Here is a 15,746-nt window from a genome sequence, read left to right on the forward strand (position 1 = left end):
TTCTACCAGTGTAGATGACCAGAGATGCATCATGCTAATGAATTTTCGTAAAGACAAAATGAAACTAGAGTCCTCATTTTTCCAAACATTAAGCATACATGCCGATCTATCCCATCCCCTATCTGCACAGCACAATGGTAAACTGACTAAGGACTTAGTACAGTGTATCTGCAGCTCATATACAACCACATATTAAATTGAAATGCCAATCTATCCCCTCCCCCATCTGCACATCAGAGTGGTAAACTGACTGAGGACTTACTATCTACAGCTCATATACAATCCAAGTAATTGAAATAAAGTGAAAACACGAAGACTGTGTGATTGGAGGCGGTACTCCATAGTTCATCCAAGGCCTATAGAATACTGGTATATTTTGTTTAATGTCTGCAAGAATTTTACAGAGAGAAGTGGGTATACACTTTACAACATCTCTTAACTAAAGTAACAAAAATATATATCCTTATTCCACTGTCCAACAAGCCCTGCAGTGACATTTTCAGAATGGATAGCTGGCAATTGAATGCATGGGGTGCATGGTCAACACGCCAGGGAAGAGCTATTCATAACTATCACACTAGCATCATTATCATGGTTTCATCAAGACTGATTATGACTGAACACAGATCAATACACAGCTGTTTGCTTGCAACCATTCACATATGAGCAACTGGTATCGTTACATGACCTTGTGGAAAATTACCTTAACTTATTGGTACTTTCAGAATTTAATCAGCAACAGTTGAATCATTCCCATCTAATTAAAGGCCAGGTCCACATGTGGATGGGGAGGGGTCGTTGTTGTTCCCATGACAACATGACAAACATCCCAATTGGCACTGTCATTATGAGCAAGGTGAAAGTGACATTAACCTTCACCGTGGAGCCTCAGTCAATATTGAGATTTCAACAAATACAGTGGGACACATCCCTCCTTGATGCCCTGAATAGATCGGAGTGATGGTGATTACGGTTTTTCACTGAACATTGACTGAAATATATGTTTTTATGAATATATGTAGTATATCTGAACTCTGTGAATATCCCATCTACCACTCTTCTTTTCACTGTGAGTCATTAACCCCATTCTCACCCTGACATATTTGGGATGAGCAGGCTTCTGTGTCAACTGACACCACCTAACACTATTCTTTCTCTTTCTCTCACTTTCTTTTTCTCACAATCTCTTTCTCTTTCTCTTTGTCTATTCTCTCCCTCTCCCTCTCACTTTTACATCTCTCCTTCCTCTCTCCCTCTCTCTCTCTCTCTCTTTCCTTCTCACTCTCTTACCTAAAATAAAATAGTCTTTTAACTTCACTACTGCCACTTATATTTTCTAAAATTCAAAATACATGAAAGTTCCAACCATATCAAGAAAAATTTTCTCTAAAGAATGTCAAATAAAGCAACTAACTTTCACCTAATGACAGTAAGTTAGTAGTCTACATAGGCCTACCTTATATGGATAAAGGCATAGAGAATGTGCATGTTTTGTGATAAAACCACAAATATGGACCCTACAATTATTTTTAAAAATCTATCAGTTTCCAGTAATCAAAAAATGTACTGTAAATACACAAATTTTGATTTGATACTCAGAATAAAATACTGTTGATACCTGCTTAAATATACATCTGCCAAAGTATCAATGAGCTGGTGTACACTTCATGAGTACAGTGATTCTAATACACTATATGCTGGTTGTTGGAAAAAAAAATGCCCGATCTACACATTCTGTCAATATTTTAATTGATGATAAAAAGTTTAATATCTTCAAAAAGAAATTCATAATAGAGAAGTAGAATCCCTGAAAATGACTTATAAATGAACTTCCCTTTTCTCTTTACATTTCCTCTCTCTCTCTCTCGCTCTATCTCTCTTGCTCTTTGTTCCTTTATTTTGTTTCTGCACCTGCATCTCTTTTCTCTCTCCTTTTTTTCATATTTTCCTCATCGTATAACTTTCCAAATAAACCTGATGGGTAGCAAAGTCATTCTCATTAACGCAGTGCTGAGGAAAGAATATGATTACATGTATCCAAATTGTCTGTAGCAAGATCTTTGAATGGCCATGCACACAACATTGCTAACCCAAGCTTGACGGCACTGCGATCGATGATTTATTGCGCATTTAGCTAAAGCAGCTCTTGTCCCCATAGACACGCGTAAATCATGCATGTTGATTCCAACCCAGTGCACAATGACTTGTTTTCTGTCAATACAATTTGGGCTAAAAGGCTGTGATCTATTAGAATTGCTCCAGCTAGATGAAATGGTTCTGGCATATGAAACTTGCAAACAGAGAGTGTCGTTTAATTACAAGTGATGGCATGTATAATATGACAACTATTTCTTGTCTGAACTGGAGACAATAAAATGTTAAAAAAGTGACTTATAATCATACAAAGTTACATAATTATGTATTTTTGATGATTCTATATAATTATTTGAGGAGAAATGTCACTCTTTTTTCACCATAGTGCAATAGAAATTCTTTTTGATGTTGCTCTCTGAAAATTAGATCACACCGTTAATCAGCCATTTTTGTACACACCTCTTGATAAAGAAGGAGAGAGTATCAGACAAAAGAGATACCAAACTACACTCTCTCTGCAAATTAGATCTGCATTCATGTTAATCACGGTATTGTTTAGACGAGCATGATACAATTTGATCTGTAATATCATATGACATGTGGAATAAAAACAACGACATACAATGTACAGAATTTTGCGTAATTTTCTCATCAGTGTTTCATAGTGATGGCTGGTGTTATAGGAGTTATACATGCCCAAAAACTTAACCCATTCCATACAGGAACCTGGTGACCTATGTATTAAGTCTATGGGGATTTCAGAATTTAGTATCAAACGGGTTGACACTGTGTGTTCATGTCCACACATCACCAGCAGACTGCCATGTATGTTTGGACAAAAATCAACAGTAAGCGACTGAGCCTTTGGGTATTGATCTCAATGGATTTTATTGCATTGCACCCAGGACTGATTCCATTGTTTAGATAATCCATCAGCTTATTAATTTTCTGTTTTTGATGAAGTCAGTTATTATCTTTTATCTTTTAAGCTAACAGCTTTCACTGGCTACATCACATCTCCTGAACTGTACACTTATTCACCAGTATCTTCCCTAGAATGAAGTTTGACTCACAAATATTTCAAATTGTTTTAATGTTCACTAAGTCTTTCCATGACACAACCTATAAGGAAAATGCCCTTCAATGGACTTAATTCTGCTCATTAGAGCAAGCATTAGATTTATTTTATATGGTCAAACCTATCTATAGTAGCCACCCAAGGGAGACAAAAAAAAAGTGCACATGATAGACAGGTTCTTTAACATCCTTTTTTCTCAAGGGAATTGTTTTTAGTGGTCATATACGGCAAGTGGCTGCTATAGACAGGTAATCGCTAAGACAAAAAGATAATGCAATATAATGAAATTTTACTGATTACTGAAATAACTTATTCCAACTTCTTACTCGTTTGCTTGGGTGATGGTACTGAAATCTTGAAAAATAGGAATGATATAATTACTCCAAGCAAATATAAAAGCAAAATAGATGGTACATTCAATGACAAAAGTCATTGACCTGAACAGTCTTTCTAACGACACAAAATATAAACATTCATGAATAGCTTTTATAAGAGAATCCTGCCATTCCAACATGCTGGGTTCAATAATGTTGATTTGGAGTTTTAAATATCACACGCACACATGGTGCAGCCATGAGCAAGAAAGATTGAGAGAGGTATATATAAAAAATGAAAGTGAGAGGGTGTGGGATGCTAAGCAGAGAAGAATCCCTCAAATCTCTCTGACTTAGCTCCCAGGGGCAAAGATTTCTTTTCCCTCATCTACTAAATGGCTGAGGTCATAGCCAAGCAGTCTGCAAACTCATACACATTCAATACTAAAGGGCCAGTAACAATTTTGTGGGAGCCATTCATAATGTTGCAGTTAGCCTTACCATTGCCTAAAGCTCATTTATTGCTTGTGTTACAAATGCAAGATTTGCTCTCAAAATGACAACTATGCATACATTTATGTATCTATATTCATAGTATTCATTTGTATATAGTTTGTTTAAATAAGTCAAACATTACATTTGAAGACCGAGTTTTTTCTTAGGCTTACAGTATGCAGATGAAGTCAGCTTTTTACAGGCTTTGGCCATGGTCTCTATGTAATGTTAATATACATTCCTTATCTCTAGACGCAATGTCTCACATTCCTTTTCTCTTTGGATATATCAAACAATTAATACAACATCTATTCAATACAATGTTACATACAGTATGTGTTGAACTAAAAAAGATAGGAACTAAAATGTACAGTCAGATGTTCCCATAAAATGCATCCAAGGACAAGGTCATGAATAAACAAACATTTATAAAAATTGCAGGTATATGACACTAGGAAAAATCAATGATACTGCTGTAAAACGAGGATTGTTTGCGTGCATTTTAATTTTGCAAATTTTGCAAGAGCCAAGATTTGTGAAATTAAAATACATGTGAAAGTTCTTGTCTACACAATACGCATTGAATGTTAGAGGCAACTCGCGAAAATTTCATGCTGCGAAAAAGGCCGTTGGCTCCGATTTGCATAAATTTCATGCTGCGAAAATATGTTTTACAGTAGTCATTTCTCTCCCCCTCTTGTGGGGATAGGCATATGGAAGATAATTAATTTTTGCTTTGCAGTAAAAATTTCAGATCAAATAATATGAATAAACTATCTATACTTAGACCCAACTGCATCTCATATGAATATTTTCACTTACACAAAAAGAGGGTTCAGCTCAGCAATGCTCAATTACACTGAGACAATACAACGTGTTTCCCCACATAGCACACACCCACACACTCTCTGATCTCTTCTTTGCCTCCACTAATGTTTCTTGGTCAATATACTTTCATTAATGTTTGGTCAATAAATTGGTCACTGCGCACACCACAAAATCTGTTTGTCTTTGCTGCCTAGAGTGTGGTCTAGCCCCGCAGAGAGCATTTTACTTGGAGCCCTGAATTTAATTTGGCTCTGATAATCCAATGAAGCACCGCACACAGCAGATGACACCACTCTTTTCATTTAAGAGGTCTTTCATTTTTTTATCATACAATGATGAGGAAAAGTTTTTTTTTTTCTTCAAATGCAGGATTCCATGTGTTTTTTTATTCTTTTCATTAGAATTCCAATCCACATCACAATCTAATTATCAATTTCTTTTATCCACACATAATTAAGAAATTGTTATTTGAATTGGAATCCAAATATAATTTCCATTCACTATACCTGTGCTGCATTAATCATGCAGTGTCAATATGAAACAGCATACCATGTCATTCACTATCTTGTCCATGAAGACAAATAATATTTTAACATAATGTTAACAACCGGTATTACTAGACAGAAGAGGCTACATCCAAAAAAAAAAAAAAAACGCCACCTATTTTACAATACATGGTTTGATCCTTGTCTAGCAACGAGAGGAACACCCTACCCCTACACACCATAGTAAAAAATAAACATTTTAAATTAATGGATATTATAGTCTTACAAAAATTTGTGAACAAAGCAGAAAATCATCTCTAGACATATTCTAAATTCAAATAGTCTGTGTATGCTAAGTGTTAATCATGTGACCTACTTTTAAAACCTCTCAGAGGAACATACTGTGTAAACCCGGCTTCTTGGTATAGAATTTTTCATCAAACTCCTAAGGCGTCTCTTCTTAATCTTCAACAAATATCTGTGTACACCATCACAGCCTCACTACTTCATGCCTGGAGTGAGATTAGACTCGTCTTGGCTGACAAAAGAAAAGAGAACGCAGGCAGGAAAGTAAAAACTCTCCTGAATTGGAATTAGTGGGGATTAATCAAGTTTGACGTATGTGGTGAAAATTTCTGGAGGGATATTCATCCTTGAACAAGGGTTTGAGACTATATTCAGAATAAAACAAATGCATGTGACCTAAAACAAAGCAAAACAAAACTAGATGGGGATGAGAAAAAAAAACCACAGCATTCCATTTCCTTATTCTATATACTGTTACAATAGAAACCTTACTGAGAGATCGAACTTGTCATGGTATTTTACAAGTTAAAAATTCACAGCTCAATCCCAGACAAACACTTTCTTCAACCATTTACATCATATATGCTCATTAAGGGAATATGTAGCATAACAATCACACACATCATAATATGCTCATTAAAGGAATATGTACCATAACAATCACACACATCATATGTGACCCTGCACCTCAAAACAAACAAAAAGTCGCCAGACATGAATTTTTAGTCAAGACCATATTCTGAAAGAGCAGACTTTAAACTTTAAAATGATGTATAGCTCAAATCAAATGGACTCTCCTAACCTATCTAAATATTGGAAAGAAAGCACAAACTCAGGAAAAGTGTGAACTGAGAAAAGAGGCTCTGAAGTACAGTGTCTATTCAAGCGCTTAATCTTTACCGAACCGTGCTGGCTGTGCGATGAATGGGACAAAAACAGGAAGTAAACAACCAGAGTAACAACAATGAAGAGATTATCAGATTAAATTGAAATTAAGCATGTCTCATTAACACATTCTGCCCATACTTAATGCCAACTTTGAAAGCAATAGCACTATCCTTTCACAAGTTATTAGAATTGAAAGTGAAGAGTGTGGACAAGGTTTTTCAGAAATGAAAAAGGGATTCTAAAGACACACCTAATCCCACTATTCTATCAAAAATGTTCGAGATAAACTGCTAAAAAAAACACACTTTCCTGCCCGTTTTATGATACCAAATTTTAGCATAATGTAAAAGAAGGCCCGCTCTTTCAGAAAATATGAAAAAGTCAAGTTCGGCTAGGTTGACCCATTTCACTTATTTTCAGTCCTCACGCAAAATCAGTGTGTGCGACTTTATGTTCGTTTTGAGGTGCACGGTCACATATATGCTCATTAAAGGAACATGTACCATAACAATCACACACATCATATATGCTCATTAAAGGAATATGTACCATAACAATCACACACATCATATATGCTCATTAAAGGAATATGTAGCATAACAATAACACCTACCAGGTCATGATCAAAACAAAAAACAGCATGAGTCATGATTCCTTTGTGGTGAGACTGATATTGGCAATCACCCTTTGAATTCTGTTTCAGCCTAAGCTACATTTCAAATCATTATGTCATCTTGTCTTCAAATGGTTTCAGTATGCATACAAAGGCAACTGATAATCAATCAAAGTTTTCCCAAAATAATAGACCTTTATACCATGACAGCTTTTGTTTGACATCACCCATTAAAAACTTTGAATTTCTCACATTCTTTTAATGATCCTGCCAGGATCATAAGTGATATCTTGAATGCAACATGACTGTTGAAGAGAAAAGTGAGGGGAAGTGATTTTCTCTGCAGACTTGTACAAGGGTTAGATGGGCATGCTGAGGACGAATTTGTGGGCACTGCTAGACGTCATGGCCTTATCAAATTAGTGAGAGTACACAGTTCTAGTGGGTGGAGATCAATTCCAATTGAGTCAAAATAAATTGTTTCCATTTGACTGGCTGCAATCCATTATTGCTGTTCAATTTTCCAGGCAGACCCTTCACTCGCCTCAATGCAGGAAGACAACGATCTGCCAACAATGCAATCAGAGATTTACCAGACATCTTTGGTGGTCATAATGGGTCAACGACATTTCAAAATTCGATGAATATTGAATTATTTTCGGTAAAATGAAATTTGGTTGTACCTGTCTGTTGTTGAATACGATATGACTCAGAGGAAATTCTGTACACAGACACAGACCAAACAGTGTTGGCATCACCTGCAAAAATCGTAGGGCTTTAAAGATGGGAGAGTAAACCTGTTGCCAAAAAATCATACATTAATAATTTTCCATCCAAACATCTTGCATCAACATAGAACATTCAATTGTGTTTTGCCATGGCTTTGATGAATAATAAAAGCTCTATTGTCAAAGAAATGATGTGGCATATGTAACATCATTTACCCATATTACATGCATGCATCCTATTAAATTGTGGTATTATTTGTCTTATGTTACAATTCATCTGAAAGTTCTATTTTTTTCAACATGGCAGGTTATACACAGAGATATTTTCCCTGAAGCATATGCACCAATGAAATATTTTTGATAATTTTTGAAATCAATTTCTATTTGACTGACATCATGCAAGACACTGAAAAGGTAAGCTTGTAGAAACGACCTCAATGGCCATGTCTGATTTGAATCTTATTTTAGTTTTATTTGAGTTTAATTGATTTAAGTGACTACTAGAAAGGCACTGAATGCATGTAAGCAAGCACCTACAGGATTACCAATTGGGGATGAGACCTGAGTATATACTTGGGCAGGTATTATGGGATATACGTTTAGTAGCAAAATCAGCCTGTCCTCAATGGGTTAAAGCCCTTCCAGAGGACTAGGCAATGATGAGAAATGTCTTGCTCAGGGAACAAACACTTCAGGCACGGGTCTTACCTGGGCCCATTATTAAAGGAATGGTATAGTATTGGTGGAGATGAGAATTGGGCTTTTATCTTTCTGCAAGACATTTAGAAACCACTTATGAAATAGAATAGAAAATACCTAATTGAAATTCAAAGATTATTTGAAGAAAATTGATTTTAGAATGGCTCAGACATCCAAAAACAAAGTACAACAAAGCGATCGCATTAATGGGTGGATAACACCTTTTATCAGGATCACTCTGTTTGGGGTATCTCGGCCATTTTAAAACCAATTTTCATCAAATAAATGTTGAATTCCTCTTGAAATTACATGCTCTTTCACATTTCAGAAGAGGTTTCTCATTGTCTCACTAAAAAAAATCTTTGAAACCTGAAGTTAGGTCTCAACCTAAACTATACGATCCCTTTACTTGCTCCATCCCCCATCCACATGGCCACTTTAACACCCCAGAATTCTTATCACACCAATGATTTACAGGAATATCAGTCAGCAGAGTTCATACACTTTAAGTCTCAAAAATGTAAGATTTACTTAAACTGCAAATCCTGTTTCCCACTTCTCCATTTTGACAAGTGATGAAAAAATTCCATGAGAGTAAAGAAATCGGCTGATTACAATTTTCTACACACTTACACATGACATTTACAGTGTAGATAGAAGAGACACTCATAGAACTGTCAACTAAAATGTCAGACTCAGGCATTGGATTGTCACAATTGAATTCTTGACAGTAAATGATTTTCACTTCTGCCTCCTCACAAGTAATTTAATACAGACTAAACAAGTGTATGACTGTGGAGATATTACACATGGATTGTTCCTCCCTGCAAATTTGAACAGCAGGATGAAATAAATAATGTCAAACTCTATGCACGTCATCTCTTGATCACACAAATAAGTGGAATGGGCAGGATATGTGAAACAAGAGACTTACACACAATCATAACCCCATTTCATTACAAGGGAAATGAAATGTTCAAAATCAAATTTGTATTGCAGTTTCTATTTTTTAACCCTTCATTTTTCCCTATACCGTCTCTCTCTCTTTCTATTCATGTATCTCTTTCTCATCATCTTTCTCTTTCTATCTGCCACATATCTATCACTGCTATCTTTCTTCCCATAATTTATCTAACCATTCTTACCTTAAAATAACAATTCTGCCCTTCATCAGCCATTCTGTAGCAACAAAGGTTCAATCAAACAAACAGGAATTTCAAGACAAAAAAATAATGATGCTGCAAATTATGCAGTTTAGATGCTACAGTTGCCTAGCAACCGAGGTAATGCCCATCAAACATCATATTTCCTGGTTAGCAGCCATAGAGGAGACAAGATGATGGTTGCCTCACCTCCCACAGATGCCGCAAATCCTGCTGTTCAATGCGTATCAACTCACAGGGCTCCTTGGTAACCACGGTGGCTTGATGTGGAGTGTCATCCAGAACCGATTCTCCAAACATAGCCCCAGGTCCAAGCTTGCACACGGTCGCTGCTTCCTAAACACAGAAAAGGACAAAACATGAAAATGCAAAGGTTATGTAGACACTGCGGACTCAACTAGACCTCCTAGTCATAAACAAAACCATTTCACAGTCAACCTCGAACGCATTACACTGTAGTCACATTAACAATGTTAGGATAAACCCACAGGCAGGACACTTACCTCCTCTCAGATGAACATAATAATAAGAGCAGTTAAAGCTTCTTGTATTTCCATACTCATTGTCACCAAGCAATATAGCATCAATTGACGACAATTATTCAACCACAATGCATACAAACAATGCACTTATATGCATTGTCACTTTATACACATGTATGTAAGTAACCTGCCAAAACCAAAGGAGACAAAAGTCAGAAACAATATGGCATTTAAAATCAGATTGCTGAAATTGGTCATCATCAAAATATATCTGTCTCCTGCATATCAAATGATTGTGTATATATGGTAGTGTAGTTTTGGATATTTTGCATTTACTCAGGAGAATGTAATTAGAGAAAATATGTGTAGGTCTTGTTCTAAATTCCAAATTTCTGAAACCAAATTATGCTTAAACAGGAAATGATACCTGGATAAATGTCCACCCACATGAAACCCTGATAACTTCATTCTGATCACATTAACAGGCAAATCATAATCAACTATATTGACAAGAAAAAGTTAATTACTGAATAACATTCTTTAAGAGGGAAAATGATGTTTGCAACACAGCCTGTAATGCAACACCATATAAATAAAGACAAATGATGCATCGCGTCGATGATACCGATGATGTAACAAATTGATTCCAGGAAGAGAAATACAATACCCTTGTTCAAATGAGGAGAACCATTTATCTGAACTCATAAAGAAATCATTGTAATATCCACAGGGAAGGCAGAGGAAATGTTAGGGAATCAACATTCTGCTGGAGTAAAGCTCTGTAAAACTAATACACTTTAGTTCCTGCAGTGATTACGGTCAGGCAGCTGCTTCGACGATACCCATGAGAATAGTATGTGTGTTTGTGACTGCGATTGACAAACCGATAAAATGCAGAGGTAAAAGCTCGCTCTGATTTGGAACCATCGGCAGCACAGTCATTGATTGGTTGTTTGACAGACACCTGGCACTATGCCTGGATGAACATTGTTGCTATTCTAAGAGCATACCAGCCATTGGTCACAATGAAATTCTTTCACCTTATCCTAGCTCTTTGCACTTTGCACTGGAATGAAAGCTTTGAAGGTGGTTTTCTTGTACACTGATTTTCAGGACCACTCTACGTAAGATCTTCTCATATTTTCATTATCTCTGTACAGAAGTATTTTTCTATGAATAATGTTATGTTTCACATTAAAGCAGAGGTAGAGGAAAATAGCATCATGTCATTATTAGAATATCTGCTACTCCTCACTTTAGCTCCTCTACTTGTACATATGAATATCAAACATGATTATTTGTTATTCTTTTCACTCAAAGACTGAAGTCATTTTAGAGAAAGAGAAGGTGTGGCATGTTCAAACTTGGTATGTGCCTCTTGGCCAATTTCATGTGATCCCTGTCTTGTCCTAGTCTTCAACTTTATGTCACACAATCAGTGTGTCTACACCTATGCAAAACTGTGTGAATTATTAGTTTACTGCTTCCTTAGAGGGTATATTGAGAAAAGCCACTACCTCTTGAAGACTAAGGGGTCAATTTGAAATTAAAGGGAGCTATAGTTTTGGTTGAGACCTAACTTCAGGTTTCTAATATTTTTTGGTGAGATAATGAGAAACCTCTCATGAAATATGAAAGAGCATGTAATTCCAAGAGAGATTCAACGAGATATCCAAAAAAGAGCATTCCTAATAAAAAGCGGGACCCAACTTTTATTAGGATTGCTTTATTCTACTTTGTTTTGGATGTCTCAGCAATTCCAAAACCGATTTTCATCTAATAAACTTTGAATTCCTCTTAAAATGATATGCTCTGTACTATTTCATAAGTGGTTTCTTGGTATCTCACAAAAAGTTAAAAGCCCTATTCCCATCTCCACCAATACTACACAATTCCTTTAAGCTAGGGAAACCTCTAGCACAGATTTGACGGACTAATCAGCATGCCATATGTTTCTTTTGATAGTCCTCATAGTCATGCTCTCTCAGGATAAATATGGAGATTTTCACTGGGAGTCATTAATTAATTATTTATGAATTTTCTGCATCTACCATTATTTAAGAAAAAACAACAACAGTGATATGAAATTCATGAAAGTGGAAACACAAAACAAAACACAAACACTAAAACAGAATTCTTTGCTATTTGTATCAATCCCTGCTTCATCCATGGTTATCCTGCAAGTATAATAAACCATTTTTTTTTTCACAGTCCAGTTTTTTGTCAGAAGTTGCTAGGCATAAACTGGTATGAGAGCAAAAACAAAGACAAAAATATTTTGAATACCTAAGAAGAGAAGTTTTTTAAACTCAGCAGTTTATTACATTTTTTTAACAGCGCAAAATGCGTGCTCCCTGGCATGCCAGTTTTACTCTTCTTTTTGGTCATGTGACAATCACTCCCATCATGGCTCTCCAGCCCACCTGCATACACTCAAAACCAGTGACAGAGTTGCATATAGGCACTACCCCTGTACTTACCAAAAACCCTGAATATTGGGGGGGGGAGGGGTTCTCACACATGCATATTCCTTTTAAAAAGAAATAAAGGCTTCTGAGTTTGAGGGGGGTTCAGTGTGAATGGTACATCAAAAAAGTCAAGTTTTTTCTAATAACATTTCTTTGCTAGGTCATTGCCCCCTGCATTTAGCTTTGCAGTGGAGTCGTAAATCTACAGTTGAACCTCTCGTATCCGGACAAATCGGGACCGGGGCTCATCCGGATAAGGGATTTGGCCGGATACGGGAGACTCAATGCTTAATACATGTACATATACATACATATGTACTGATGTAGCCCATTGTAGTACCACATGTAGTAATGTGTATACTGCAACCTTTTCATTGTTACACTCAATAACAGACCTCATAATAGAGGTTCGTGTTTGCAAGAATGAAATCATTTTCTTTTATAAATTGTTCAATTCCATTCGTTGCTCAGCCAATGACTCGAAACAATGCATGTCTATCTAGTCATATCGACGGCTGTGTATGGACCTATATGTGGCAATGCGATATGAGAGGACTCGAGCGCATAATCTGTCCATGTTCTTGCGATGATTTCGGGATGTTTGGGGATGTTAAAATGTCTGAAGGTAAGCAATTTGGAAGGAAATTTGATGTAATGTATGTTAATCATGTTGGAAGTAACATGTAATTCATGTGTGTTTGTGTAGGAGTTCTCAAGGAGTTGGGAATCCCCCTTTCCTTCCCGTAATTATTTAAAAAAAATCACGGCAAGATTGCGTCCGTATAATAGAGATCCGGATAAAGGGAGGCCGGATATACTAAAGAGAGGTTCAACTGTATTATGTTATGAGTTATTAGATCTAACATAGGATGGGTTGCTGACTGCCAGGAGAGGGTCTCACCAGGGTATTACCAGAGTTATTTTCCTCTACGTCCCTATATGGGCATTCACGCAAAGTTCTCATACTTTCATTTAATAGGGAGATTCACATTACAGTTGCAGTTAGATAAAATACATCTCTGAGTTTCAATCAATATCCATCTCCTTTTTGTTTGCATGTAATATATATCAAAGGAGTCAGAATTACAGTTCTCTGCATAATTTCTTCCACAGAAATGTGATGATAGAGAATTTCTGTTTTGGAATGCTCATGGCATTACTCTCATAGATATTTGAATTTTGAATGGAATAAATATTAACAAACCAATACAATTAATTCTGTTCCATGTGCATCTAATTCCACCAATACCTACAGGTGTTGGTAGAGTACTCCAGTCTAAATTGCTTGTAGCCAGGTGCTAATCAGGTTCAATACCCTGGCATTCTGATGGCCATGATTCCCTCTCCATTTTGCTCCAGGCAACATACCAGTGATAGATGATTAGCACAAACAGTTCTGTACGTGCCGCAAACCACAGCCCCGGAAGCAATCTCCGCACATGGAGGATGTATAGAGTGCTACAAGGCAATAGCAAGGTCATAGCTGGAAATATCATCACTGGAAATATCATCACAACAAAGCAGAGAAAAACAACAATGTTTGGAAATGTGCAAAGAGACCAATTCATATGACACCAATAATGCCATGGGAGTTTAAAGGGAAGATAAACCCTAGGAGCAATGTGGATTGAGTGAAAGCAGCAACATTAGTAGAACACATCAGTGAAAGTTTGAAGAAAATCGGACAATTGATGCAAAAGTTATGAATTTTTAAAGTTTTGGTGTTGGAACCGCTGGAAGAGGAGACTACCAGAAGTTATGACGTATGAGTGGACAACAATACAAAGGAAAATTATAAAGAAAATTCTACAAAAAATCCATTTTTCATTAAAATTACAAATTCTGTCAACTTGATACTGACATATGTTAACGGTAGCAATTATTCCCCCTGCTTCCTGAAAGCGGTTAGTCAAGTGCTCTTTCATAATGCTAGAAAAATAAATTTTTGTTGAATTTCCTTTATATTTTCTTTGTATTGTTGTCCTCTCATACGTCATAACCTCTAGTAGTCTCCTCATCCAGCGGTTCCAACACCAAAACTTTTAAAAATTCATAACTTTTGCATCGATTGTCCGATTTTTCCTCAAACTTTCACTGATGTGTTCTACTAATGTTGCTGGTTTTACTCAATCCACATTGCTCTTTTGGGTTTACCTTCCCTTTAAGAGTCGGCCAGTGGCTTACATTCAATTTGCAGCTATGCAGCACAGATCCATAGCATACATGCTCCACCAGCCAATATGCTCCACCAACAATTGCTCATAAAAATGCCACAAACACTCCAAGAAATTTGCTATGCCGACATTTACTATGCCGATAATTGTTCAAGAAAAAATGGCTCAGCCAACATTATGGCAGTACGATATTTGCTTCACTGATATGCAAAACTAGCTCTGTCAATAACTGCCCTGAAGAAACTGTAAAACCAGAAATTCTTGAGTGCATGAAATTTTCCCAGATTCTGTAAGCCAAGATCCCCAAATTAGAATTCAGGCAAAAGTTCTTGTAAGCACGATAGGCATTGAATGGGAATTTGCTAATATTTCTGGTTTTAGAGTATATGCATGTTGACACTACACAAAACTATTTGTAGTTTCACTACCTAGTACTTGGCTGAAACAAGGAGCTTGTAACATGATAACAGATCTGCTCATGTTGTTTATGCATGCATGAGTGTATTTTTTGGCATTTTTTTCTTCCTGTGAGAGAACAAAAGTACAGTTAGATTCATCTCACTAAAACTCTGCTATAGTTTTTAGTAGTGTGTCTATGGGCTCAAACTTAGAATGGAAGTTAATTGGGAGGCAAACAACATGTAGTTGACATTTACTCTGCAAATTAATACTTGTAACATGAAACCAGAAGTTGGAGGGGGGGTAAACATGGCTCTGCTCCCCAGCCATCCAACATAAATTTTGGTAGTGTATAGTGTTTGTTATTTTGGAAGTGGTCTATATCTGTTTTTGTTTTTGTTTTTTTGTTTTTTTGTTTCTCAGTTGAGCTGGGACGTACGGCTACCAATTAGTATGAGAACTACCTCCACCCTCCAATGTGTTTGCCTCGTAACCGTGAACTGGAGTGTTGGTGCTGTGTTTATTGAGGTGT

General features: G+C 36.5%; 1 protein-coding gene across 1 annotated transcript in view; it reads right to left on the bottom strand.

Annotated features, from left to right (window-relative positions):
- The window catches only part of LOC139716427 (rap guanine nucleotide exchange factor 4-like), a 161,814-nt gene that overhangs the window by 98,810 nt on the left and 47,258 nt on the right, over positions 1 to 15,746 (bottom strand). The window contains exon 4 of the mRNA XM_071627973.1: positions 9,881 to 10,027. Coding sequence (XP_071484074.1) covers positions 9,881 to 10,027 — 147 coding nt within the window. The remainder of the gene's footprint in view (positions 1 to 9,880; positions 10,028 to 15,746) is intronic.

Source organism: Diadema antillarum, unplaced genomic scaffold (genome assembly GCF_040938485.1).
Source record: "Diadema antillarum isolate AM-2024a unplaced genomic scaffold, OU_Dant_1.0 scf00000065, whole genome shotgun sequence".
NCBI lineage: Eukaryota > Metazoa > Echinodermata > Echinoidea > Diadematoida > Diadematidae > Diadema > Diadema antillarum.